Source organism: Gallus gallus, chromosome 6 (assembly GCF_016699485.2).
Source record: "Gallus gallus isolate bGalGal1 chromosome 6, bGalGal1.mat.broiler.GRCg7b, whole genome shotgun sequence".
Lineage (NCBI taxonomy): Eukaryota > Metazoa > Chordata > Aves > Galliformes > Phasianidae > Gallus > Gallus gallus.
The window spans coordinates 2445381-2471078 of record NC_052537.1 but is presented as its reverse complement, the minus strand read 5'-3'; the positions used below and the strand labels follow the sequence as shown (position 1 = coordinate 2471078).

The 25698-nt window shown below is 37.1% G+C and overlaps 1 protein-coding gene across 8 annotated transcripts in view; it reads left to right on the top strand.

Annotated features, from left to right (window-relative positions):
- GRID1 (glutamate ionotropic receptor delta type subunit 1) overlaps positions 1-25698 on the top strand; it is a 522559-nt gene that overhangs the window by 391521 nt on the left and 105340 nt on the right. For all 8 annotated transcript variants that reach the window (XM_426488.7, XM_015288029.4, XM_025151671.3 and 5 more), the window contains 3 exons: positions 551-604; positions 13470-13643; positions 25282-25443. In XM_426488.7, coding sequence (XP_426488.2) covers positions 551-604; positions 13470-13643; positions 25282-25443 — 390 coding nt within the window. The remainder of the gene's footprint in view (positions 1-550; positions 605-13469; positions 13644-25281; positions 25444-25698) is intronic.

Genomic DNA, 25698 nt, shown 5'->3' with positions numbered 1-25698 from the left:
TCCTTTACTTCATACATCTTTTCATGTCAAATGCTGTTCTTGCAGACTGCTCCTCTGCTGCCATCTTTCACATGGCAATAAGAAGTAGTGGAATGTTGGTGGGAAGGTTCAATCCCTACTGCCATAACACCAACATCCGCCTCTGATGTCATGGGCCAGAGTAATAAAATAGGAGGCATTACTTTCAAAGCAGCTCTCATAAACACACGCATATCACATATGTTCTGAGTGCAGTTGTTCATTACAGGATCCCTTATACTGATATACCAGCATGCTGCAATATGTCTCCATGCTACGTTTACAGATTATCTTCATGGTACACAGTACTTTGGTTTGGGTGCAGTGCAATAGTCAGAGAAATGTGGCTGCAACTGGTAAAGTACCTCTCAATCAAGTAGCAATGAAAGAATGAGAAAGAACTTATTGAAACAATGCCAATTGAAAATGAAGTATTCAAAATAAGATGTGACAGTACCTTACATTGTAAATTCTCTTCGGAATATATTTCATGTTTTATTTATTTTTATTATATTTCTTCTTTTTTTTTTAGGCTGTGGAAACCAACCTCGCATCAAAAGATAGTCACTGGGTCTATGTAAATGAGGTAAGAAAGTCAAGAGACAACGTAGCTTGGTACATTCACTCATCACCATCCTTTGTTTTCTGTATTTGGATACATCAAACTGAGCATACTCTTACCAGTTTTGCTTTTCGAATGGTACAAAAGGCAAACTCTATGGTGTTGTCGTATTGAATTGATACAAGTTGAATATGAAAAATCAAAATAAAGATTTCAAATACTTTATTTTTACCTTCATGTTGACCCTGCCCCATTACCTATTCAGTAACCAAAGAATATCTCAAAATAAACCTTGAATAAATACTTATCTATCTGCCGGAATCTCACCTTTCTCACCTATGAACGATTGTGCTTGGATACCAGGAGAGGAAAGAGTGCAGCCTTAGCATGTTAAGAGTGTGCATTTGCATGATATGCAGGCTTTCTGTAGAGCAGAATTTTGTTGGTGTTTTGGCTAAGTTCCAGGATAGCACAGATTTAAAATGAGAGATTTTCTCTCTGTAGCAAATGGTATCCTGTCCTGCTACTATGGTTATGTATTTTAGCTTAATACCTGATGGGAATGAGTGCAGAAACCTTGAAATCTTGTACCGTATATAATCATTTATAAATCACTCATTGTTCAAACTAAATTGCATTATTTCATATGCTTTTGCTTTCAGTAATGATTTGTTAAAAGATAGCATAATATCTAAGTTAAAAGATCTGCATTCACTCTTATATTTTGAATGCATAACCTTTAATATCCAATTCCTTTGTTTAATATCATTCCTTTCTTTACACCTAGCTAATTATTTTGAATAGATTACTTTTAATAGTAACTGTGAATTGTGTGGTATTAGAAAGTACTGTAATTAAACATGAGGGTGAGGAGAGTGTGAAATCTCTGCTTATAAAGGCGTTATAAATTCTTTCTAGCCCATGTTACATTTATGTACTTCCTGATTTGTTAGCTGCAGTAATGACCCACTACAAAATACCAGCGAGATGCCCATAGAGTCAGTGTTTATATTTGCATAAAGATAACTGTGTGAATTTCCCTAAACATTGACTGAGAGGGAGTGTTTGTGCATTTGTTATTGCTGCTCTTCAGGTGTTAAAGCTCACTTCTTGAAGCCTGAAACTATAACATCGCAAATAAAAACCTCCAGCACCCATGCACAAACATGTGCTTACATACACACACATACCACACAAGATGTGTGCTTTTATTTTGAGAACTTTTGTGTTTTTCTCTCTAAAGATTGGACATGGAGGCTATAATAGCAAAATGCAAATCTAAAGTAAAAACTAGTTCTTCACAAGAAAAAAAGCAAATTTCCTTCCAACCTGGAAAAGTATGGGGAACTTGTTAGTACAAGTAAACTTATAAATAAAATTTAGTGAAAAATATTAGTGCATATACTTACAAATGTCTTAGAATGCAGAATTAAATTCAAACAATTGCAGAAGTATTTAAACTTTGTGAAGCTTTAGAGAAAAATTGCAAATATTTTATGATGAAGTGTTGATCTTTGTGTGCGTAGAGCTACTACAAGAAGAAAATACTTAAACATCCATATGGATGTATCTGTAGAAGGATAGGTTCTTTACGGCCTGTTCCTTACATAATTGTGTGTGTTCTCCTGTGCTAGCAAGAAGACGAACTGATTCTGCTTTCCACGTGCATGTTTCCAGCTAGTATCAATGAAAACTTCATGGATATTCGATGGAAAAAAAACTATTCCTTGACTGGATGATGATAGGCACTGTGATTTGCAGAACTGAATTAATTTTTAATTCCCAGCAACCAAATGAGCTTTTTTTGATGCAGTTCCACATATGTAGCACACCAGGTGCAATTTCAGTAAAACACTGCTAATACTGAGCAACTCTTTTTTTTGTTGTTGTTTTTTGGTTTTGTTTTTCCCTCTCCCAGGCAGATTGAAGATCTGTTGTTCACCCTGTGGTCTGTGTGACCTTATCATCCTGCTGCAGGGAAGGAGAGGTATAGGGCTAACTGACCTGAAGGGGCAGTAGTAGGAAGAGAATACAGTGACAGTTGTTTCCACTGACCATTCCTTCTATAAAGAGTGTGGGATTCTAGAAAATAGGTTCCTTAGGCTATTCTTATTTCAGCGAGCCATTGAAGGCCTTGGTACTGGATATATAGACTACTGAGGCTCATCTTACAATCTGCTGCATTGGACTTATTCGAGTTATATCTACTTTTTTCTGCATTGATAATCAAATAAATATTTGTACTTTTTTGGATTTCTTTTTGTGGGTTTTGATTTATGTATTTTTTTTAAGTCAATCTCTGTCCCACATGCAAGAATAGGAGTTAAATTTGAGAGTTTCAACTTATTTTATCCCTTCACTTTTTTGTTAGGTAAGCAATACCACTGAGCTAACATAAAACTGTATGCCTGTTAAGCTTATTATATTTCAGGTGAACAAATGTGGACTGTGTTAGGGTTATACACAAATTGCAGTACTCTGCTGTTAAGAGGTTGCATTTTTAGTTTCTAATGACCTAAATCTCTGTGCTGACTTATTTAGTTTGGGTGCCATCGATGGTACAAAAGGACTCGGTCATCTCTAAAAAAAATGCTGATGGGTTGGAAGGCTACAACCTTACATGGCAAGTCTTTCTGGATAGGAGAATACATAGGGACATGTATTTGCAGGCCATATCATGCCCCTTCTGTGTCCTCTTTCAAGTCATCATTTCTTTCTCCTCATCTTCCAGTATTAAAAATTTACTTTCTTAAAAATAAATGTTGTAAAATATGTCTGATTTTCCCACTTCAGATGTTTCATGTTTCAAACTTGCAAACTTGAAAGTAGAGGAGATTCGAGGGGAAAAAAATAAATGTATTTCTAACCACCTCTATGTTTTATATTTGTTTTTTCCTCTTCACATTTATTTGTCTAGAAATACTAAATGATTTCTTGCATTTCGATAATGCTTGTATCTGCATTCTGGGTTAAACATGCTTTTAGCATTTCAGAAGCCATAATATATGTGATTTTAAAAAAAGAAATCCGTGGCAAAGGAAATACCTCTTGAGAACAGTGACTTGTCCATGCTTAGCTTCATCTCTGGAATTGTCCAGAAACTTTGATTACTGGCAGTTGCCTACAATTAGCAATTCTGACCTGCAGTAAATTATGTTAGAACGAATCCAGTATTTTGCATATATCTTTGCTGTTTATTGCCTGATATGTTGGTAAACTGACCTGCTAGCTTTGATAGGTGCATGCTATTTCTTCTTGTGGCATGAGTGTGACACAGGTGTAGATGCTCTCCAACCTCACCTCATCCTTTTCAGGGTGTTTATTTTCCATCTTTTTTCTTGCTTTCCTTTTCTATTTTTCTCTCACATTTCTTTCTCTTTGGTGCCTGACTTCAAGCATCTCTGCTGGTTACTCCTGATGTTTTTTGTTCTCGCTTTCTCTTTTTTGGCACTTTCAGAGAAAATGCTGTGCGTTGCCTAGGGCATATGTCTGTGGGAGAAACACAGGAGCAATACTTGAAACTGAATTTGTATGTGGCTGTACAAGGAACAATGCTCAAGGAGTATGCATCTGCTTTTTTTGTTAGCAGCAGCAGTAGGTCTAGGGGCATAAATACCATTAGAAGCCATGCTTCCCATTCTATGGGACATTTCATGGTTTGGAAATTTTCTCTGTTCCAAGCAGGGGAGAGAAAAAAATAAAGGCTGCATAAAAAATAAATTGTTCTGCAAAACTGACCTTGGATCAAAAAAAAGAATTTTTTAGACACAGTATTTTATTCCCATACATTGATGGATTTAGTTGTGATTCCAGATATTTTTTCTTTCATACTTACATGCATTCATTATTTTTTTATATATAAACCAGTTAAATTCACAAAGCATTCAACCATTCTTCACTGAAATTGAGTGGCTACTGAACTTAACTGTTAAATAAAATGAGCTGTTTCACCAAATACTTTATTTCATTTCTATTTTAATAAATTTTCATCACTAGTAAGAAATTTGAATTGGGAATAATTGTTTCAATGTCCAAACTACACATACCGGTAGTATGTACACATACCTCAACTCTGAACCTGAGGAATGGTGAGGGTCAGCCTGGTCGAACAGCTGTGTGTAAATACAAAGAGGTACACTGGAGAAGAACTTTGTGCATCTTTGACAGAAATATGCAAAGGATGAGAAATGGTAACAGTGATGGATTTTAATTTCTCTGGTAGCTGAAATAAGCAGTGTTAGGGCACAGTTTCTTGCAGTGGACATTGTTATCCCTACATGTGTAAAATGTTAAGGAGTAATCCATTCAGATTTTGTTAAGGCTAAGGAAGAATGGATTAGGAATATCAAGTCAAAAAATAATTACTGTGGATCTGATTGTGAGGTGGTAGCATGCACTGTTTGAAGAAGAGGAAGATATGAGAATAGGATTAATGGACTTTTTATTGTAAAGAGATTCTACTGCTTCAGAAGAACTAGTAAAGCTCTTACGAAGATACAACAGTGAAAATAGTGCGGCAAAAGCACTGTGGAGTTCTGTGAAGAGAAGACATAAGATACTGTAGTTCAACGGGGATATTTCTACAGATCTTGAAATCAAAGTGGGATTCCTTTAAAAAAGAGAGGGGAAAAAAAGGTGGATAACTAGGGAGGAATGCAAAGGCATAACAGGAAAAAAAGATTTGCTGAGGTATGAACTGACTCATAAAAAGCAATATGAAAAGGTTGGATGTAGTAGAAGGCAAAGTGTTAGGTGACTTCTAAGGAGAAGGCAAGTGAGGTTTTAATGTTTTCACTGACTTACTTATAGAAACTTACTTATAGAAAGTATTATAACCATACTGTTATTAAAATATATATATTTTATAGTCCAGTTTGTTTAGGCAGTCCACTAGATGAAATTCAGTGTAGTGTTGAGTACTTTGACTACAGAATAGCTGTTGAGTATCTGCTGGAGCAACTTCCAATCATCATGGTTTATAAACAGAATATGAATCAATACTGCTGTGGTTTGGTTCTCAGAAATCTTACAACAGATGTGCCCAGTAATACAAAAGAGGCAATTACTTTGCACTGCTTGACACGAACTTGGACTTATTGGAACTGTGTTGGAAGTTTGGAGCAAGACACTGTAAAACAAACAAGGATACAGAACAATGTTGAAAACTGGGGGAGACCACCTAGCATGATGAAAGCTTGGTAGAATATGACCCATGAGGAAAGATTGAAAGAACTAGGTTTAGCTCCTACGAAAATCGTGAGTTGAAGCAAATGTATGGTGGTAAGACATGTACAATTACCAGAAGAATATGATCACGTTTACCCTGCAAAGATAAAGGAAATACAATTTAATCTTCAGCAGTAAAAACTAAATTGGGTAATGGGAAATAGTTTATAATCTTAATATATGAATTGGTGCATCTTCCTTAGTTACCTTTTTCTGTCTCAGTCATTTTTCTGTCTTGTTGTTCCGCTGTTGTTTTTACTTTTTTTTTTTTTTTTTTTTTTTTTTTTTTTTTTTTTTTTGCATCCCGCTCACATTATTTGAGTCTGCTAAATATTTTCAGATCTCAATTTGGAAAGACAAACACAACTGTATTATGAACACCACTGGATGTTACTTTTCAGATCTGTACCTACTGTTCTAGGCTCTTTCAAATGTCTTATTTCAATATGTGTGTGACAGTGCCAATTTATACAAATAATCATTGCTTATACTTCTGATCAAAAAGTTTATTCATTACCTTTGTTAACAGATATGAAATTTATGGGAACTATGTCACGTATTTTATTTGCAGTCAGCATGAAACTCTGTTCTATCCTGTTTGCTACTGAGCAAGCCAGAGTGATTGCATTTGATTACATTCTGTTAACCAGGTCCAAGTTTGGGATAGCTCCAATGATTTGACTTGGCCACAATATATATATATATATATAGTTATTACTTTTGATAGAAAGATGCATGTTAATGAATTGCTGACACTTTCAGTGCTTTAAAAATAAATTTCATTATAAGGTGTAAAAATAAGTTGGAAAACCGAAGGTTAGAGATTCCCCTTGACTACAGTTTTCATTTTTTGATTTCCCATTTAATTTATTCCTGCTGGCCCAAGAAGACTAATGTCTTCATCAGATCAGATGCAAAGGAGTCTTTGTTGTTAACACAAAATAACCTGTTATTATACTGAATTTTATTTTATTTTTTTACATTCCACAGACAATAGACTGTGTGGAATGAATGCCATGTGGAATAGCAAATGCTGAAATTCACACAATATTCACTTCTAAATTCTCGAAGTATTAATGAGGGAATTGTGGGGAGAGCTGTGGAAATGTCATGACAGTATTTTCTTTCTATGTAAATTATCAAGTTATTTCATGGAACTCTATTGAAAAGGAATGTACTGTGGGGAAAATTCCTCTTGATAATCAACTGCTCATATGGTTAACTGTCATGGCAAAACAGAGGAAAAAAAAGAGAGGATTTCTTTCTGATAAAGCAAGGTTTTGTTACTTTGCGAAGAGCCTATATTGCATTCTTCCATTGCATTTTTTTCTGTGAACTGTTGTAAAGATGCCAGAATGAAACTTTGTAAAGGAGGAAGGAATCATACTATTGATGGCCCTGGTAGATGCATTAGCACAGTTCTCAGTGTTTGTGTGTGTTCCTTGGGACTTAAACAGGGGATGTCTGTATTGTTTGATTCAAGATATAGTTTAATGCTGTGTAGAATAGCTTGACTCTGAGCTTCAATGTGGGGTCATTTCTTTGTCACTAAGAAAAAAATAAGTCCTATTATTTGTTGCATTTAAATGAAACAGAAATCAACCAAACTGGCTACTCTGCAGCACTGTAAGAATCCTACCAGAAAGGTAGGATTCTAAATCCATAGGAATGCAAAGTAGTAGTTAGAAGATTAATGAAATCCTTCTTCAGCTGTGAAATAAAAGTGAAGTCTCAGAAAAGGTTGCTGCTGGATATTTTCTGTTTTCAAACCAAAGTTTGAAATGGAAAAAATTGAGGCCGTGAGTATAGGCAAACCACAAAAGCAGTTGGATAAATTCTTCCCATCTGAGTTGAGGAGAAGAGAGAAGTGAAGAAGGAAGAAAATACCTTATAATTTCTACAGGAGTAGTAGTAAAAGAAACTGAAAACAAAACAACAGTACAGGTTTTATCAGTGGCAAGAAGTCTTATACAGGAAGTTAGAGTGCTAAGGGACTTGAGAACTCCAGGCTGTGTTGAGATGATGTTACCCAGAAGATTTGGTTAACCTCATCACTTGAATGTGAGTCAAACTTTAGACAACAAGTGACCTTACTCTTCCTTTCCAGGCTGATGACACATTTGAAATGATGCTGGTGGTGTTGCCAGCAGCTGAATTTCTAGAGCTTCAACAGAGAAAGAAAAAATTCTCAAACTCAAGCCATGTGATAATTCAGAACCAAGTACAGAAAAAAGTTTCTATTTTACTTATGCTTTTTTTCCTTCTGCCTTCAGAGCATTCACTCAAAACATGTTTCCTCTTTACTGGACTCTATGTCAGTTCTCTATTCTGTAAGAGGTAGTTTGTTATATGAGAAATGAGAAAGTGTTCCATTGTTTCTGCCCTGGTGCGATGTATTTCGTGCTTTCTATTTCTACCCTGCAGCTCCATCATTTCTGCCAATAGTTATCTTTTCTTTTTTTCTGTGTAACACGTGTCCAGTATATCTACAGTTACTCATCACTTTGCTTATCAAATCAAATGTCTTCTCAGCTATTATCAAGGCACTTCCTCCAGAGGAAAACAATGACATAGAGATCTCTATAAAATATTTTCAAAGGTTGAGAAGGAGCAGAAAATAGCATAGCAATTATCAAATAAAGTGTGTCTCAACAAATTACTTTACCTCTCTTTTTCTCCAAGGGTAGCATGTAAAGGGTAGCATGTAAAGACATTAGATAATGCATGATGAACAGTGTTTCCTAATGCAGAGCTTGTAGAGTTATCTTGCAGAAACTTCTGACCACAGAAGAAAAATCCCATATGGATGCAGTGTTTATTTTTCACTTTCCTTTGAAAAATCTTTCCTCTTTTTGGCTAGAAGTAATACTGTAATACCCCTTGAGTGGCCAAGAGTCAGATCCACAGTTATGTAGAAATTGTTATGACTTCATTTTTATTTGGGTAGAAGCAGGACTATGTGGAATTCTGCTCAATTTTTCTCTACATGCGGAAGTTCTAAAAGATTTTTGCAAAAACCAATCTACACAATTCTGTTTATATATATTATGATAATAAGAAGATAAGTCTAATATGGTTCCCTCTTCCTGTTTTGCTTGAACAAAGCAGAATTTTTAGCGATACTTCAGAAATGAAAGTAGGGCAAGCATTCTATGATATACATAATCATTTAAAATTACACAAAAACATATAGATTTATAAAAATTGAACAAAATACTGGAAAGATTCTTTTTAAATAATCTATCAGATGACACATTTCATTTCAAAGCTTAGTAATTTACATGTCTAAATTTATTCCAATTTTATTCCAAGTAAATCTATATTTGTAACTTGCCGGCAGAAATCTTTTTTCTTTCCTTTTTAATTTCTTTGACACTATAGAGAAAACTGTATATTTAGCATTTTTTTATATGTATGTGCGTGTTTGAAACTGGATTGCATATGCACCTGCATCCTGCTCTAAGTAACTTTTAAGGTTCAGAATTGACCTAATTCAGTTGCTGTTGAATTACACTGGAACAGTCAAGGAACAAGGTTAGATGAGTGCGTCATTATGAGTTTTCTTGTCAGTGAAACCTGCATTAAAATCAATGACAAGTTGTTTGTTTTTGTCCAGCTTTGGTTAACTGTCACTTTTCATGCTTTTACTGTATAGGCACTCAGTATGATCTTGTAAAGATTTCTGGACATCCACTGCGGAGTCTTTGAAAATAGAAATAGACCTACAGGAAATTTTAGAGGCATCAGGTGAAAGGAAGAGTTGTGTGGGAAAAGAGCAAAGATGGAAATTGAACAGGTGGTCCTGTAGGCCTCTATTAGAATGTTTTCTGTGACATGAAAAATGGATTGTGTCCTTTCCTAAAAGGATTAACCTGTGTGTGTATGTTCATGTGGGATGCAGGGAAGCCAACATAATGTCAAGGTTTCATAAATCTGTCTACAAAATAAGATGTCAGAAATGTTTCAAAACCAGCTTATTGCAAAAGCTGTTTTCTGGAGTTGCAACATATGAACGAGTGTCCATTTATAGATACATGTAGTGCATTGAGAGGAGTATTGATCATATTGCAAAGGCATATATCTGTAGCTTGTCTCTGTGAGCATCCTTGTCCTCGTTGCCATTCAGTTTTATCCTCCAGCTTTCTCAGGGATCTTCTTTCTGGTATCTCTTTTGGTTCTTTAAATTATTAATGTCATTAAAATTTATAATATTCTGTTATTACCTCTAGGAAAATAGAGATTGTAATGTGAAACATAATTGTCTCATTTTGCAATTTGTGTTATGATAGTTCGGCACAACTAGAGCAAATTTAAATATTCCCCTGAGCAATGTGGCTAGGTATTACAATCGAACTCAAGTTCTTAATGTGCAGATAAATAAATAGATAAATGAATGTCACAAATGCTTGAAGAGTGATCTCTGTCATTAATGTGCCACAAGAACAGAAAACGGTGTTTATTGGAGTACTTCTTCAGTGCTGAGTTGGATGGTAAGAACTACTAATAGCCTGGAGTAATACTCCAATTTACACCAATGTCTGCTTACCAAAATATTTAAGTGCTCCCTGAATTATTTAGACTACCCACATTCTTTCCCTTAGTGAAGAAAAAAATTGGAAAAAGATTGGGGAACGAGAGGCAGGAGAGCAGCCCGACAGAAAGGGATCTGGGGGGTGATGGCAAGTTGAACATGGGTGAGCAGTGTGCTCTGGCACACTCCAACTTGGGATATTCTGTGATTCCATGATGTCATATACAGGGGGAAAAAAAAGCAGGTTACTTTTTAAAAATTAACTAGACAAGTAGAGTTTAATTGTAAGATCAGCATGAAATGTTTTTTTCCTCTGTGACTCTAAGACCTAGAACAATATACAGATTATATGCTGTTATTCTGGTGGATATAAATGTAAGGGACAACTTCACATATAAATTTCCTTTCTTGGCTTTTTATGTTTTTCCCCTGTATTTATCACAGTCAGAGCACAGGTGACCTTTAAAGCTTCACATGCTGCTAAGCCAGAATCGGAGTTTTTCTAGAAATGAGCCCTCATGGTCTGCCAACACCACCATGAAGGGAAGGCCTGTGGCCATGATACCGGTCCAGGGAAGTGCAGCTGCTGCTGAGCAGGATGGCATCTCCTGTTGCCCTCCACAGTTCAGACACACATACCATTGTTCTGCTCTAGGAGCTGCCCAAGATGCCCTGTACCACACTGCTTGCAGTCTGCTGGGGATCATGTGTACCAGCTTGGAAAGGCTCATAGTTACCTTTAGTTTTTAGAACACTAGCTCTGAAATGTGGTCACGCACAGACCCTTTTTTTCCCCAACAATTTTTCTTTTTTTTTTTTTACTGTCCTTTTAAATTTCAAAAATGGAACCCTATTTCTAAAACGAGTGGATCATTTGCTGGTATTAATGGTAATCAGCTGTAAAAAAAATACTGTAGTGTTGTTGCCCTAGCATTACAAATAGAACTAAAGCATTGAAGCCTCTAGCTACTGCCAGCTGTCTACACAGGAAAAGGTAACACTTTGAGGGTCAGATTTAACTCAGTTATGTTCTGAGTCTCATAGAGTGACTAGGCTCTTTTGTTCAGGATTCACTTGATGTGCATAGCTGAGTGTGAGCACTGTGGATTAATGTGCCTAGAAGAACCAACATACTCTGGGTCAAGCATTTTGATATACAAGTCATGGAATGTCCTAAATAAAACATTCATGACATGGCTAGAACACAAAATACAGTTGGCATGAGTTGAATTAAAGTCATAGATGATTGTCTTTTTTTCAAAAGTTATCTTCTGTTTCCAGTCATTCAGTCTGTTTCCTTACTAAGGGATGCAGCCTCTAGAGAGTGATGAGTTAAAGGTATTCTGTAAAGCTGGTTCTCCCTTAAACCACAGTGACAGAAGCTTATACACAGTGTGTGGCATTAACACCATCAGCACCAGAGAAAAGGAGTCCACGGCTGCTTTCTGGAGGGACTCTGTAGAGCACAGGGCAGTTCTGTGGTGATCTTCTACAAGGTTACAGGTGCAGCCCAGAATTTTCTACAAAGTGTCAGAATCTTTTGACTTTTGTTAGTATTTTCTGTAGTTACTTCATGCCAGTTGGTCTGTCATTAATGCAATGATTTTCACCTTCTACAAAGTTAAAAATTTGCATTCCTAAAAAAATGATCTGTAATCAACAAAGAAGAACTGAGCCAAAGCTACAGTACTAGTCAGCCATAACAAGTAATTATAATAACCCCATGGTCATTTCACTCTCAGCTTGACAGAAAAAATGTCAAGAAAACAAAATATTTTTTCTTGAATGTTGAAAATACAGCATCAGCTTCACTTCCCCTGGTGGCACATCTCAAGGTGTAGGCCTCGATGTCAAAGCACAGCAAGTCTATCAATATGAATTGCTGGCTGCTCTGTACTCTGTGAGGTGCTGAGAGCAGCCCTGTGTGACCTTGGCCACGAGTTGGCCCAGCTGTGCAGATTACACAGCCAGCTGATGCTGGAGATGTACTGATGTGACATGTGAGGCTGCTGGTGGCAGTGGTAGGGAGCTCGGCTGTAAAGCCATTCTCTGTGAAGGATGTGCCTGAGGGAAAGAATGTGGACAGGGGTGCCACAGCCTGTCATTCCTCATGGGGAGGGAATCTCCATGGCAGCTGATAGCCATCACAAGCTGTACTACTGTTATGATTTCAGGATCAGCTAAACCCATAATTTTCAAATTATTTGTTTCTAGGGTAAGAAAAGAGGTGTTTGTTTGTTTAGGTACAGAACACATACAGCATATAGCTGAGTTGGCATCAGTGGCAACATAAGGACAGTAGATGCAGACTGTGTCCCTTGTCATGAATTTTCTTCATATCTTATCCCAAATTATTCTGTGTAGTAATTTACTTTCTTAAATGTGTCCCTCCCTTCCATGAAGATTCCCTGCTTTTTGGTTTTGTGATATCGATTACTTCAAAAGACTTGATTGAGTCATTATTATAAGAATTAGTCAGAAGAAATAATTTAATGTTCTTATGGGAAAAATGTTCTTACAACGTTGCTCTCAGAGGTGGGGGCTGTATTTCCTAAAGGTGGTTACATTATGAATCATGTATCATGAATACATCCCTGGAGGCATTCAAGACCAGGCTGGATGTGGCTCTGGGCAGCCTGGTCTAGTGATTGGCAATCCTGCACATAGCAGGGAGGTTGAAACTCGATGATCATTGTGGTCTTTTTCAACACAGGCCATTCTGTAATCCTATGATTCTATGATTCTATATTTGTTGTTTTGTTTTGAGGCTGTAGTGAGGTTCTGTTCTTTCTGTAAGCATTTTGTTTGAGGGTTCTTGTTCTTCACCTTGAGACCAATTGAGACTATTTTTGTGTTTTTTTCTATGAGGAACAACTTCCACTATATGATAGTGGATGTGGATAGTGGAATGGATGGTACTGTGTTAAGCTGTTCTCTTTCGTTTCAGATAGCACGTTAAAAAATGCTGTTATTAAACATAAAAGAAGAACTTCTGTTCCAGACAAAACATGTGCATCTGTAACTTTAGATTCTTCCTTTGTCTGTTTAAAAACATTTTCCAAACAATGATAGGTATATATTAAAATGTCTGGACACCTCTTTGTTTCTAAAATACTATGTCTCCATTCACAGGAAATCACTGATAATGAAATATTAGAGTTGGTACATAGCGCTCTTGGGAGGATGACAGTTATCCGGCAGATTTTCCCTCTCTCAAAGGACAACAATCAGAGGTGCATGAGGAACAATCACCGAATATCATCACTGCTCTGTGATCCACAGGAAGGCTATCTTCAGATGCTACAGGTCAGTAGCTATGTCCAGCAGAAAAGTCCATTTAGGAATTTGATGTGACTGAATTATCTCAGAGGAAGAATAAAATGAGTACAGATAAATCTGTGCCTGTAGTTTTTTGCTCAGTTATTCCTGATTTAATCCTTTATTTCATTTTTGCACAGCCAAATGTTTTAGACATAATGTTACGTCCATAAAATGCTAGAAATCAGTTGTACTAACTCAAAGATGATTTTGGATATGCCATCCTTTTATGAATCTTTTTCCATTTGAAGAAAAAACAAACACCTGTGTCATTATAGTCCTCTGGCATCGCTACTTTTTTATTATATTTATGCCTCAGATATCTGATATAAAAGAATTAATCTTGGAGGATAATGAAACTCTGATATGTACTGGCCTGTGGAGCATTTCATATTTAGTTAAATGGACTGAGTCCAGTTGATGCATTCAATCTGTCCCACTTCAATAGTCTCAGAAGTCTCCAGCAGCTGATAATTGTTTGAGCATATGAAATATGCACTACTGGTTTGAGTTCCAGATTTTAGTAACAGATTTCATAGAACAGAATTGATTGAGTTGAAAGGGACCATTAAAGGTCATCTAGCCCAACTGCCCTGCGATAAACAGGGAGACCTACAACTAGTTCAGATTTCTCAAAGCTCTGTCCAGCCTGACTTTGAGTGTCTCCAGTGATGGCACCCTCCACCTCTGGACAACTTTGTTCCAGTGCTTCACTACCCTCATTGTAAAAAAAACCTTTTTCTTATATCTAGTCTATGTCTTCCCCCTTTTAGTTTGATACCATTTCCCCTTTTCCTGTCACAACAGACCCTGCTAAGGAGTCTGCCCCCTTCTTTCTTACAGCCTCCCTTTAGATATTGAAAGGCCGCCATTGGGTCTCTCTGGAGCCTCTCTCTTTTCCAGGTGGAACAGCCCCAGCTCTCAGCCTCTCCTCATAGAGAGGTGATCCATCCCTTGGATCATTTTTGTGGCCCTCCTCTGGATGCACTCCAACAGGTCCACATCTCTTCCTATACAGAGGACTCCACATCTGAACACAGTACTTCAGATGAGGTCTCACCAGCAGAGAGGGGCAGGATCACCTCTCCCTACCTGCTGACCATGCTTCTTTTGATGCAGTCCAGGACATGATTGGCTTTCTGGGCTGCAAGGGCACATTGCTGGCTCATGTCCAGCTTGTCATCCACCAGTACTCCCATAAAAGGATGCCCCTTCTGGCTGGGCTGTGCTCAATCCAGCTTTTCTTCCAGCTTGTATTGATAATGGGGGTTGCTGTGACCCAGGTGCAAGACCTTACGCTTGGATTTATTCAACCTCATGAGATTCTCCTAAGCCCCTGTTTGAGCTGATCTAGGTCTCTCTGGGTGGCAGCCCGTCCCTCAGGCATGTCAACAGCACCACACAGATTGGTGTTATCCACAAACTTGCTGAGGGTGCACTCAATCCCACTGCTGATTATTAAAGAGCGTTGGTCTCAGTACATACCCCTGAAGGATACCACACTGATTTTACTCTGGCATAGGCAACAACTCAAGATTTATCTCAGATATCAGAATTTTTCTTGCAGTAATTTAAGCTTAAAAAGTTTCAATTGGTATTTCCAGTCATAGTGCAAGAATTTTTAAACACAGATTTTGGGCTTTCAGTGGCACTCCAGTGTTTCTAGTTTACTTTAGACAATTTAAGAATCTCCTCTATAGCATAGTAGAAGCTGCTAGATAAAATGGAAAACTTTTGTTAGACTGAGCATATAGACTTGGTGACACACTTTTTATTGCAAATGTACTTTTAACCTGGGATGATGTAAATATACAGAGGTCAAGTATATGAGTTGATAAGCATAGGTATTGTGAGTGAGTGAGTCAATTTAGGGCTTGGTAAGGATGTGTGGAAGGGGTTGCCTGCAGTCTGGGCTGCTGCAACCTGGTCAGGAAAGGTGTTCTTGCTAGTGGGTAACTAGTGTTGGTTTGGAAGAGCTTCAGCAGGGAAAATGTGAGGCTTATGGGAAGCCAGGAGAAGTAGGGAAATTCCCAGGAGGAGAATTGTAAAAGGGGTAGATTTTCAAAGGAACAGGGAATGGAGATGTTTGTTTTGCTTGTTTCTGCTCTACTAACAAGTTGTAGCTGCAGAGACTGAAATCCTTTAAGAGAAGGTGTGTGGGCATTTTCTCCTTGAAATGGGCCCCTGCCTGTTTCAGACTCTGTCACAGTGCGTTTGATGGCAAAGTTTGGGAAATTCCAGCCATATAAACTGTATGCCTGAGCACTGGTCTGCTCTTTCTGCACTGGGGAAAGTCTATGCCTGTCTTCTCGAAGAAAGAAAATACACTTTTGATGTTTGATAGCAATTTTGAGAAATGCTGTAATGAGAGCAAAGGTCAGTCATTTCAGAGGATCAAAACTATTTCCGTTATACTGAAAAAAATGATGTAACCTGCACCAAAAATCACTTATTGGGGAACAATCTTACCTTACAACAGGATTTTGAGTATTTCTGACTAAGCTAGCTTATGCATGATGGAATTCAGAGACTCATCTGAAGAGCTCTGATAGACTTCTCTGAGGAAGTTATTTGCTAAACCATTAATTGGTTTGCTGGCATCAATAGCCTCACAGACTATTACAGAAGTTCACTGACAAAAGACCCTTTAGGAATCCAAATACTCTTCCTACTAGTTCACAAATGTGGGTTTTGAGAAGTAACACATCTTCAGCATTCTGATTTCTTGTCTTTCAGAAGTACTATGCTACCTTAGAAACAGTCATTAAGAGAATGGAAGAGTAATGTTATTCTTTGCCCATCGGTTCTTAGTTCTTAAAAACAAGAAGGAGGTACAGAGATCTAATGTTAGCCTTGTGGAACTTGATTCTGTAATTTTCTTGTCCAGCCACGCTGGAATGTAATATCATGAACACTGAAGGGCACTGTATACTGTTACCAGTCTCTCAGATAAACTGCCCTCGGTAGATCTTATGTTATCTTTAAGTTTCTACAAGTTGAATAGGATGCTCTAAGCATGTGCAGTTATGTCTGAAGCATTCTGTATCTGCATTTTTTTTAGACATTGTCTAAACATCTTATATAACATCTTGTTAGGAATAGAGCTTATATTCGTTTCTCAGTATGACTGACATATTATTAATGGTTCTGTAATTCAGGTACTTTCAATCTTCTATTTCCCTTTTCTTGCTTAAAAAATAGTTTGACCTTTTGCTTTACAGAAGTACATCACTAAATTACCCTTATTGCCAAAGGCAGCGGTAGCTCCTAGCTCTGTGTCAGGCTGCATGAATCCACCAGAGGCAGTGACCGCCTGCCAGCACTGAGTCCTTGTGTTGCTTTGAAGTAGTTTGATTAACACCACAGTTTGAAAATCCCTGGCTCATTCTCCCTTGGGCAATTTCATATTAATAATTCTTTGTTGTCAAGGTTACTTACCAGCTATTGTTAGTTAATTATTTATTTAACGACTTTGAAGACGAATAAGCTAAAATCTGTCAGCCTCTAGCTGTAAGATTTTTAGGAGAGAATTTAGCATTTTTAACAAGCTAGTAAAGAGAGAAACATTTACATCCAGGATTATTAACTTTGTTCTGGCTAAATTAATGAAAATCTTTTTGGAACAATTTTGTTTCCAGTGTCTATTGTACCATATCCTGGAAAGTTGTTTTTCAGTGGGTGATCATCCCATGTTGGCATTCTGACAAAGCTTTTAAAGATCAGGCTGTTCTGCAAGCTCATCCAAAACCTCATCTGTTCTGAATGCTTTGTGGAAATCCAATCTTACTCCATCAACCCACTTGTCGCAATTTTGCTCATGCCCTTATTTCTTGCATGTATTATCAATTGGGTGTCTTCTTCAGATGTCTTCATAAGGTTTTCATCTTGGTCATTTTACTTGAATTCAGAGATCTATGTTAATCTTTGATTTATTCTTCATATGTGATTTCCTGTGTCCCTCTTCTACTTTTTATAAATGGTAAAGACACTTTAGCACTTGCTGTCTTCCAGTGGCAATGAGTATCCTGTAGTTTGGACCACCAGAACTGTCATTACTGCATCAACAGGAGAAAGTATACTGAAGCACTTTAGGATTTATAACTAATCCTGTTCATCTCAGATGTGCCCTATCTGTATCTCTATATGGCACTGGAATGATATTTAGTAGGATTACCGCTAATGAAGTGTTTAGATTATTTCAGACCTAGCTTTACAGATTTTTGATGATCTTTTTTTCTTCCTCAAGGTTATTCGTGATGTGTTCAGTTATAAAATCAGAATGATTTTCTTGTTATGTTTTTGAAGAAGTATTTCTCTTCAGAAATCTGGTTTCCATTCCAGTTACCTCCATCCCTTATTTGCTGTTTACAGTTCATAAGTTCAATTTATATGAGAGTCTGTCTATAGTAAAATATATTAATGGGCACAAGGTATCTGAAATGATTTAATGTGGATCAAATATATATAGTAAGATTTGAAAATCAAGAAGAAGAAAACTCCAGCAAACTGACACAAAAATAATGAGGCTACTCCTAGAAGGATTCAGTATCTTGCCTCTGTACTGAGGAACTATTCCTGGCATGGTTTGACATATTTGAAGAGAAGATGCTGAGAAGCGTAGGAGGGTATTCCTTGAAACATCTACTCTTCTCTCCATGTCATTCTCCAAAGACTTGACCGTGAGATATCTTTGGAGGCATCTCTTAGCAGTTGCTCCTTCAGAGCTGCATTTTTATTTAAGAACTATCTTCTTTTCCAGAATTACTGCAATTTAACTACTATACATGGGGATATATTTTGTAAAAGTGTTTGCCTATATTAACTTAATTCTCCTATCCTGTAGTTTTATCCAGCTAAACAGCTTGACTCTCATTTGATACATCTGTTAAGTGCCACCAAAAGCAGCAAATATTGATTGAGCCCTATTAAAACATATACTTTCTGTCATAAAGAATTGATGAGCCACGTTTTTCTTTTCCTGTCATTATGTAATTTTAATAGCATGTCTCTTTAGCAAAACTTAGTTTGGACTTCTGGCTGGATAATCAGTCATATTTGAAATATTTTTCAGAGAACAGAATGAATGAAAAGTAGTCTTGAACAGACTTCACTGCCCACTGCAGGCATAATCTCTCTCAAGCTCTGTAGAATGTCTAAAAAGGTACATTAGGTGAAGGGGAAAAAAAGAAAAAAAAGGTGCCCTCTGACCAAGTGCAATTTTTTGAGAGTCTGGGTTTTGTAACCCAAATAAATTGTGAAGTGATTTTTCCCTCTACTTAGACTAGCTCTTTTGACCTCTGGAGTTCTCTATTTGCATAATTAAGTATTTCATTGAGTTGTTTGGTGCTTTACCAGAGGGTGGATGACAATGGCAGGAAGCAAGTGTTAGTACCTCAATTTTTCATTTTTATTGCCTCTAAAACATAACATGCAGCCATATTTATTTATATATGATGGAAGGTAAAATCTGCAATTTAGTGTAACCGCTTGTCCTCCTGTGTGACTATGTTGTACTCGGTTTCCTTAATCAAATATCTTCTGCTAAACTTTCCTCAGACTGAGAGGACTTGCTGTGCCAAATTCTTGAGATGCATAGTGAGCAATGCCAGCGCCTTCAGCTGACAAGTTCTGAGCTGTACAGTGTAATCCAGGCCCTGTTTTATTGTCAACACGTTGTTAGAAAACATACTGAGTAGGAAAACACACATAATTATGATAAATGCTTGCAAAAACTAGCTGAAGGACACGAAGCATACAGAGAACAGAAGCTGTAGGTAAGGAGAGGAGTGGTGTGAGATGTGTAAATCAGTAAAAAGAAAAAAATAATAAAGGAGATAAAAACTGTCAGTTTAAAGAAGAAGAAGGAAAAGATTGTGATAGTGCAGACTTCCAAATAAATCTTTGGAAGCCCCATTTTTGAAACACTTAAAATTAGACTGGACAAAGCACTAAATAAAGTACTAGTTAAATTCCTTACCATTAGAGAGATTGCCTAAATATACTTCTGTGGTATGGTTTTCTGTTACGATTTTCTGAAGATTTTATTCTGGCTTTCATTTGCCTCCGTGATAATAAATAGCCCTTTGGAAGTTTGATCCTGACATTTGAGTCTTTAATGAAAGTTTGTTTTCTGACCTTGATTTTCTCATGAATGCTAGACTGCTGGCTGTGATTTTGTTCTCCAGGAGCAGCAAAGCATACATTTAAAATATAGGCACTCACACAAAGTCTCACAATGGGCTCTGCAAACTAATTTGAGAAAATTAAATGGGTCAAATTGTTAGTCTCTCCTTCCTAACAATATCCTTGTAAGCATGCTGTTAGAGCATAAGTAAACCATTGATCTTCACTACTCCTGGCAAGATGCATCCTGTCATTAGAGACATAAGTGCCTAATTGTGTTTGTCAGTACTTGAACTTTGACAGATGAAACAGTTTTAGTCCACACCAGTGTGTGCATACATGACACGTTGATACCATTCCCCATGCAGCAAGCATTTCTGCTGCTGGGTCTGTGCTTGGTCCGAGCTTGGCTTTCACCTGCTTCATCTTCGGAACTGACAGTGGTGGCCAGCGGTGTATGATTTTGATACAGATGCAGAATTTGGGAATATGTTTTGAAGTAGGTGTATCTGAGTGTCTTCTTCCCTGCTGATCTTCTCATTAGTCTCGTCTGCCTGGACTTCTGGCACTGCTGGTGGATCAGAAGTTGGGGTCAGTCTTTGTGGCTTGCTGTCCTTCCCAGAAAAGTACTTGTCTATGATTAATGCTTCTGAAGGAGCTAAAAGCTATTTTCATATTCAATTTTAAAAGTAAATTCACTCTGGAAATTCTCATGGAATTCATACAGAAGTCTCTTGAAACTCACATTTGATAATGTAACTATGGAGATATATATCTTATATTAACTATCGAGATATATATCACATTTAATAATGTAACTATGGAGAGATTTCCATTCTCTTGTTGAAAATTTGCTTTGCTCAATTAGTGCATGGCAGCATTTTTCTTCATTGTGAAACAAAGATTCCTAACAGGATCACAAAGGTTCTTGAAATAATTTTCAGAATATGTAGCAGAATAAATCTAAAGTTACTCGTGTACAGTGCAAACTCTTTAATATACTGGTAAAACAGTCACCATCATTTTTACAGCAGATAGGTCAGAAAGCATTTATTCAGCTCCTACAGCTCTCAGCAAGTGAAAGAGGAACTAAAAATTACAGCTTCTTCCTCCAAGTAGGATGGAAATTAAACACTTTGTTCATATCTAGGAAGTTCTGTTATATGAAGGGGCATCTCTGCAGGCAGATACATGTTCTTCCCTACTCCTTCTTTAAATCTGTAAGTAAGGGAAATAAGTAATGCTGCAGAGCTTGGAAAACCCAAAGGAGTCAAGTCTGTTGCATTATTGTTTCTTCTCTCTTACTTTGCTACTGATTCTGAGTAGCTACTTGAAGACTCATTCTCAGATTTACTGTTCTCTCATGTCTCAAACAGTACTGGTGGAAAAAAGGTATACTTGATCCCTTGGGTGTCTCACAAATTCCCTTTCATGAGTCATTTTTGTATGCAGTTTGATAGCTAGCTAAAAATTGAAATATGTGTGTGCTTGCAGTAGCAAGTATTTACAGGCTTTGTCCAATTAATCCTTTTTAATTTTGTGGTATTGCTGTTCTGGAGGATGCAAATAACACACGCAGTGGCAAACACCATCCAGTACATATGCAGGGATTTTGTAGAAGACGGTTTTCTTCTGAAATAGTTGTCTTCTCATTTCAACGAGGCTAAGAGAGGTAACCTTGTTGCCTTCTGCAGCTCCCTGAGCAGGGAAAGCAGAGGAAGGTGCCAGGCTGTGCTGCTGGGAACCGATGGTAGGGTGGGAACAGCATAAAGCTGAAGCAGGGGAGGCTCAGATTGGGCATTGGGAAATGTTTCTTTACTTTGAGGATGATCAAAGACTGGAATGGGCTACCTACAGAGGTAGTTGATACCCCAAGCTTGTCCGTGTTCAAGAGATGTTTGGACAATGCCCTCATTAATTTAACTTTTGGTTAGCCCTGGAGCGGTCAAGCAGTTGGACTCGATGATCTTTCAAGGTCCCTTCCAATTGAACTGCTTTATTTCAGTCTAATCTGAAGTACAGTGACTTACTGTGGCCTTGAAAGATATGCAAGTTAGTAGTAGCATGTTGTGAGCAAGGTTGTTATGAATATTTTACTTTGATAAGCGCTGAAGGCCTGTAGAACTGTTAAGCTATTAAGCAGAATATCATAGAAAATAAAGGAAATTATTGTCACGCTGGATTTAATGTGACATCAGGCCAAAACTTGTGTCTTGCTTTCAGTATCTTTTTTTCTGCCTAAAAATACCTAGTAATGACTTAAAGCAGAAAGTGAATGTGACTTAGAGAAGAAGAGCATATTTGAGTGGTTTTACTATTCTTATTTTTCTACCTTGGGGAGGATTTAGGAGAAAAGGAGATAAAAAATATACTTCCCAGTAAGGTGATGATATACCTTATCTTTCCTTTCCGGAAACACTGTTAATTCCTGGTCTAGAGCAAACAGAATTTGTTTTGTTTTTCTTTTCTTTTCCCTCTGATTTTAGTAGACTGGAAATTGCTATGAAAAAGAAAAGAAAACACCAACAAAAAACCTCATGCCTGTAGGTTTCAAGGAAGCAACTCTTCAACCGTGTTAATACTCAGGCATCAGATTAGAACTGGAGCCATAACTGCATTTTCTAGCATAAAGCTGGTTCCCATTTGGGGTTAAGCAAAGACATTTATTCTATGTTACTGTGAATGTACAGGAGCTGGGTTTTCCTCTGTAACTGTGAAGCATCAAAATGACGTTATTTTCTAAGGTACTGGGATAATTTTGGTAGTTCACTGCTCTTGGAGCTAGATACTCAGAGTATGAGTCTATAATTATTTTGCTGATTAAACTGTATTTTATACTCTTTTTTCTTTTTTTGGACAAAATTTGCAATGAAAGAAAACTGAAGTGGCAAAATAGCAGTGGATCAGTGTGTACAGCAGGATGTATGGAATAGGCTTTCCATGTCAATAAAGTAGCTTGCTCTTTCTCCTGAAATGATTACGTCTGCCTTGCTACACATCTCCAGATGTGTGACAGAAGGAAGTATTGTGAAACTTCTCTTCTGCAGACCCTTTCTTTCTGCCACTCAATTTATATCCCTTTTTCTTCCAAAGAAAAACAGTGGAACAATTGTGATACAAAATCCATTATGGAACCAGCTAAAATATTTTGTTTAGGCTGATAAACAGGTGACTGCTGATTTTTTTGTTGTTGTTTATTTCTTTTGTTTTGTTTTGTTTTGTACATCATGCAGTCTTTGAGTTGTATGCAAGGCTATGTAGGCTAAGACTGTCAGCAAAACTACTCTCAAACTTTCAGTGCATTATGTATGGAGAACTATGTCATAAGAAGGGAAGGAAAGCACTGTACCAAGTCGCCTTATGTTACCCTAGAGCTTTCTACTAGCAAACCAAGCAGACTGGATTTGGTAATGAGGTTGCATTTCTCCAGAACTGAAAAAGTGCCAAACTAAGAAAATACAAAGCATTTCTGCTCTGTGGCTGCTCCACGGCAACTGTCACGGCAACGTGACAATGAGCTGTCAAAAAATGTAGGTATAAAAACAAATGTAATGGGGAGCAGAGAGGATCTGTCTCTTGTGGCATGTAAGAAATTTCATAATTTCATTTTTCTTATAAATTTTGTACACGCAAACCGTACTGCTTAGCAGTTATTTTTATTTATTTATTTATTTATATGGAGATTAGAAGGGGAAAAGTGTCTTGTTGAATAATAAGGACATGCTTGGTTGCTTTAATTGAAAGCTGTTTGGAAAATATCTGCAGAACAATGCAAATGCAATTGAGCAGAAAAGACTTAACAAAAACAGAACTTAGTTGCTGGGAATCTTATTAACTCTTTAGGTACTTACTTTTCTTAAAAAGAGGAAGTGTGGAAAGTAGCTGCTTTGGAAACTCTTCTAAAAGGAAAATGATAAGATAAAGTGAATTCTGGAAGGAAAAGAAGAGAAAGTAGATTATACTAAAAATAGCAACACTAAGTGGGAGACATGCTCAGTGATAGTATTCATTAGGGTTTGCATTAGGATCCTTGCTCGTGTTTAGTCACTTAAATATGAGAGTATCCTTAATATTTAGTGTTTATTTTCTTCCTATTTTAACTGTTTCAAGAGTAATTTTTGTTTACATATGTTTCTACATATTTGTTTACAAATTTACAAATTTGTTTACAAATATATATTTTTGCCTATTTTGATCAGATTAACTCACACCAGAAAACTTTTCAGAATGACTAGGCTTTCAATTTATTTTGAGCTCCAGATTATGGAATATGGAACATTTTATTTCTTAACCTTAAGAGCTTAAGATATTAGAAGTTTAGTTGTAGACAGTGATGCAACAGCATTGTATGTTTAAGCTTTACAGGTGAGTGACGTTTCGTAGGAATTATGTTGTTGCATTAAATTTCATATGTAGCCTTTTACTGATCTCTAGGCACCATCTTTTGTGGTGAATTACAGAAATCCAAATGATAAATGGATCACCATGGCTAAAGCCTTCAGCTCAGTGAATCTCCTTTTAGTATAATAAACAATTAAATTATGGATCTGGCACCTCATGCTAACTGCTCATTTGAGTTTAATAAAGAGTAAATCAGGACCCCTGAATGTGTGCATAGATTTGAAGAGGAATTAAGATGAAGGAAGAGTGTACCTAATTATTTTTTTCAAATTACTTCTAGCTAACTGCCACTGCTAAATTTTTACCACTAGTTTTATCACTTACAGTGGATACTACCACATGTCACCATTGGTTTTGTATCAGTGGCTATGTCTTGGTTTGGAAAAAGAAATATAGGTAAAGCAACATTTGAATGCTACTAGTGTGTAGTTCTTATTAGAGCCTTTGTCGTCAATTATTGCTGTTATCTCTCATAAGGAGGATAAGAAGGCTGATATAAATATCTCCCAAGAAAGTAGAAGAATGGCCAGTCTCATTTTTCTTTGGTGGGGAGAGATGATGAGACAAAAATAATACTGCCGTTTCTTCTCCCTCTGTGCTAAGTTGTGCATTAGTGTTGTATTTTGCTGTGCTAGAAATTACCAAGATTGCTAAATGAACAAGACTAAGAGCTTAATTCTGTTCCATCTTTTTCTTCTTGCTGAAATGATTGACAGGGTAGTAATCCTTGACTTTTAATGATAGATAGTTGTACTCTTTCTGTGGCTTGATTTTATATTTGGGTTGAGACCTTCTACATCTTTACTGCACTGCAGTATTGTAGCTAATGTGCAGGTAGGGCAATGCATCAGAATCCCTTGGCCAGAAAAACCCAGTTGCTAAGTTGGAAGGAAGAAGGTGGGAGCAAACACTGGTGTTTGTCTGAATTGCCTGAGCTGTTGAACACCTCCAACTTGCCTAGCTTTTGTTTTTTACATACGTCTTCTTTTTTTGTTGTTTGCTTTTTTCTTTTTTTTAAAAAAAAATTGTTTTCTTGTTTTTACAGTTTCTTTGAAAAGATGCATAAATAAACAAAGAGCCTCATTCTTATTATTGTTTGCAGGTTTCCAACCTGTACCTGTATGACAGTGTGCTCATGCTAGCCAATGCTTTCCACAGAAAACTGGAGGACAGGAAATGGCACAGCATGGCAAGTCTGAATTGCATGAGGAAATCCACCAAACCTTGGAACGGAGGCCGATCCATGCTTGAGACTATTAAGAAGGTGAGAGCAGAGAAACCACAGTTGTCTGAGAGATTGAGTTGTTTCAGTTCTCCTTGAGATTAGCTTTTGAAGAGGCTTTTGACCTCTGTTTAACTTCTTTTAGAAGCGAGTGATTTGCGACTACAATAAATGATCTACTGTTAATAAAGCAAATAATTTATTGCAAACAAATTACACGCTCTGCAGCATTACACCAGTGATGTGTGTTCTATGTCTGTTGCAATCATAGCTACCTCTTGTGGAGGACATGCGATG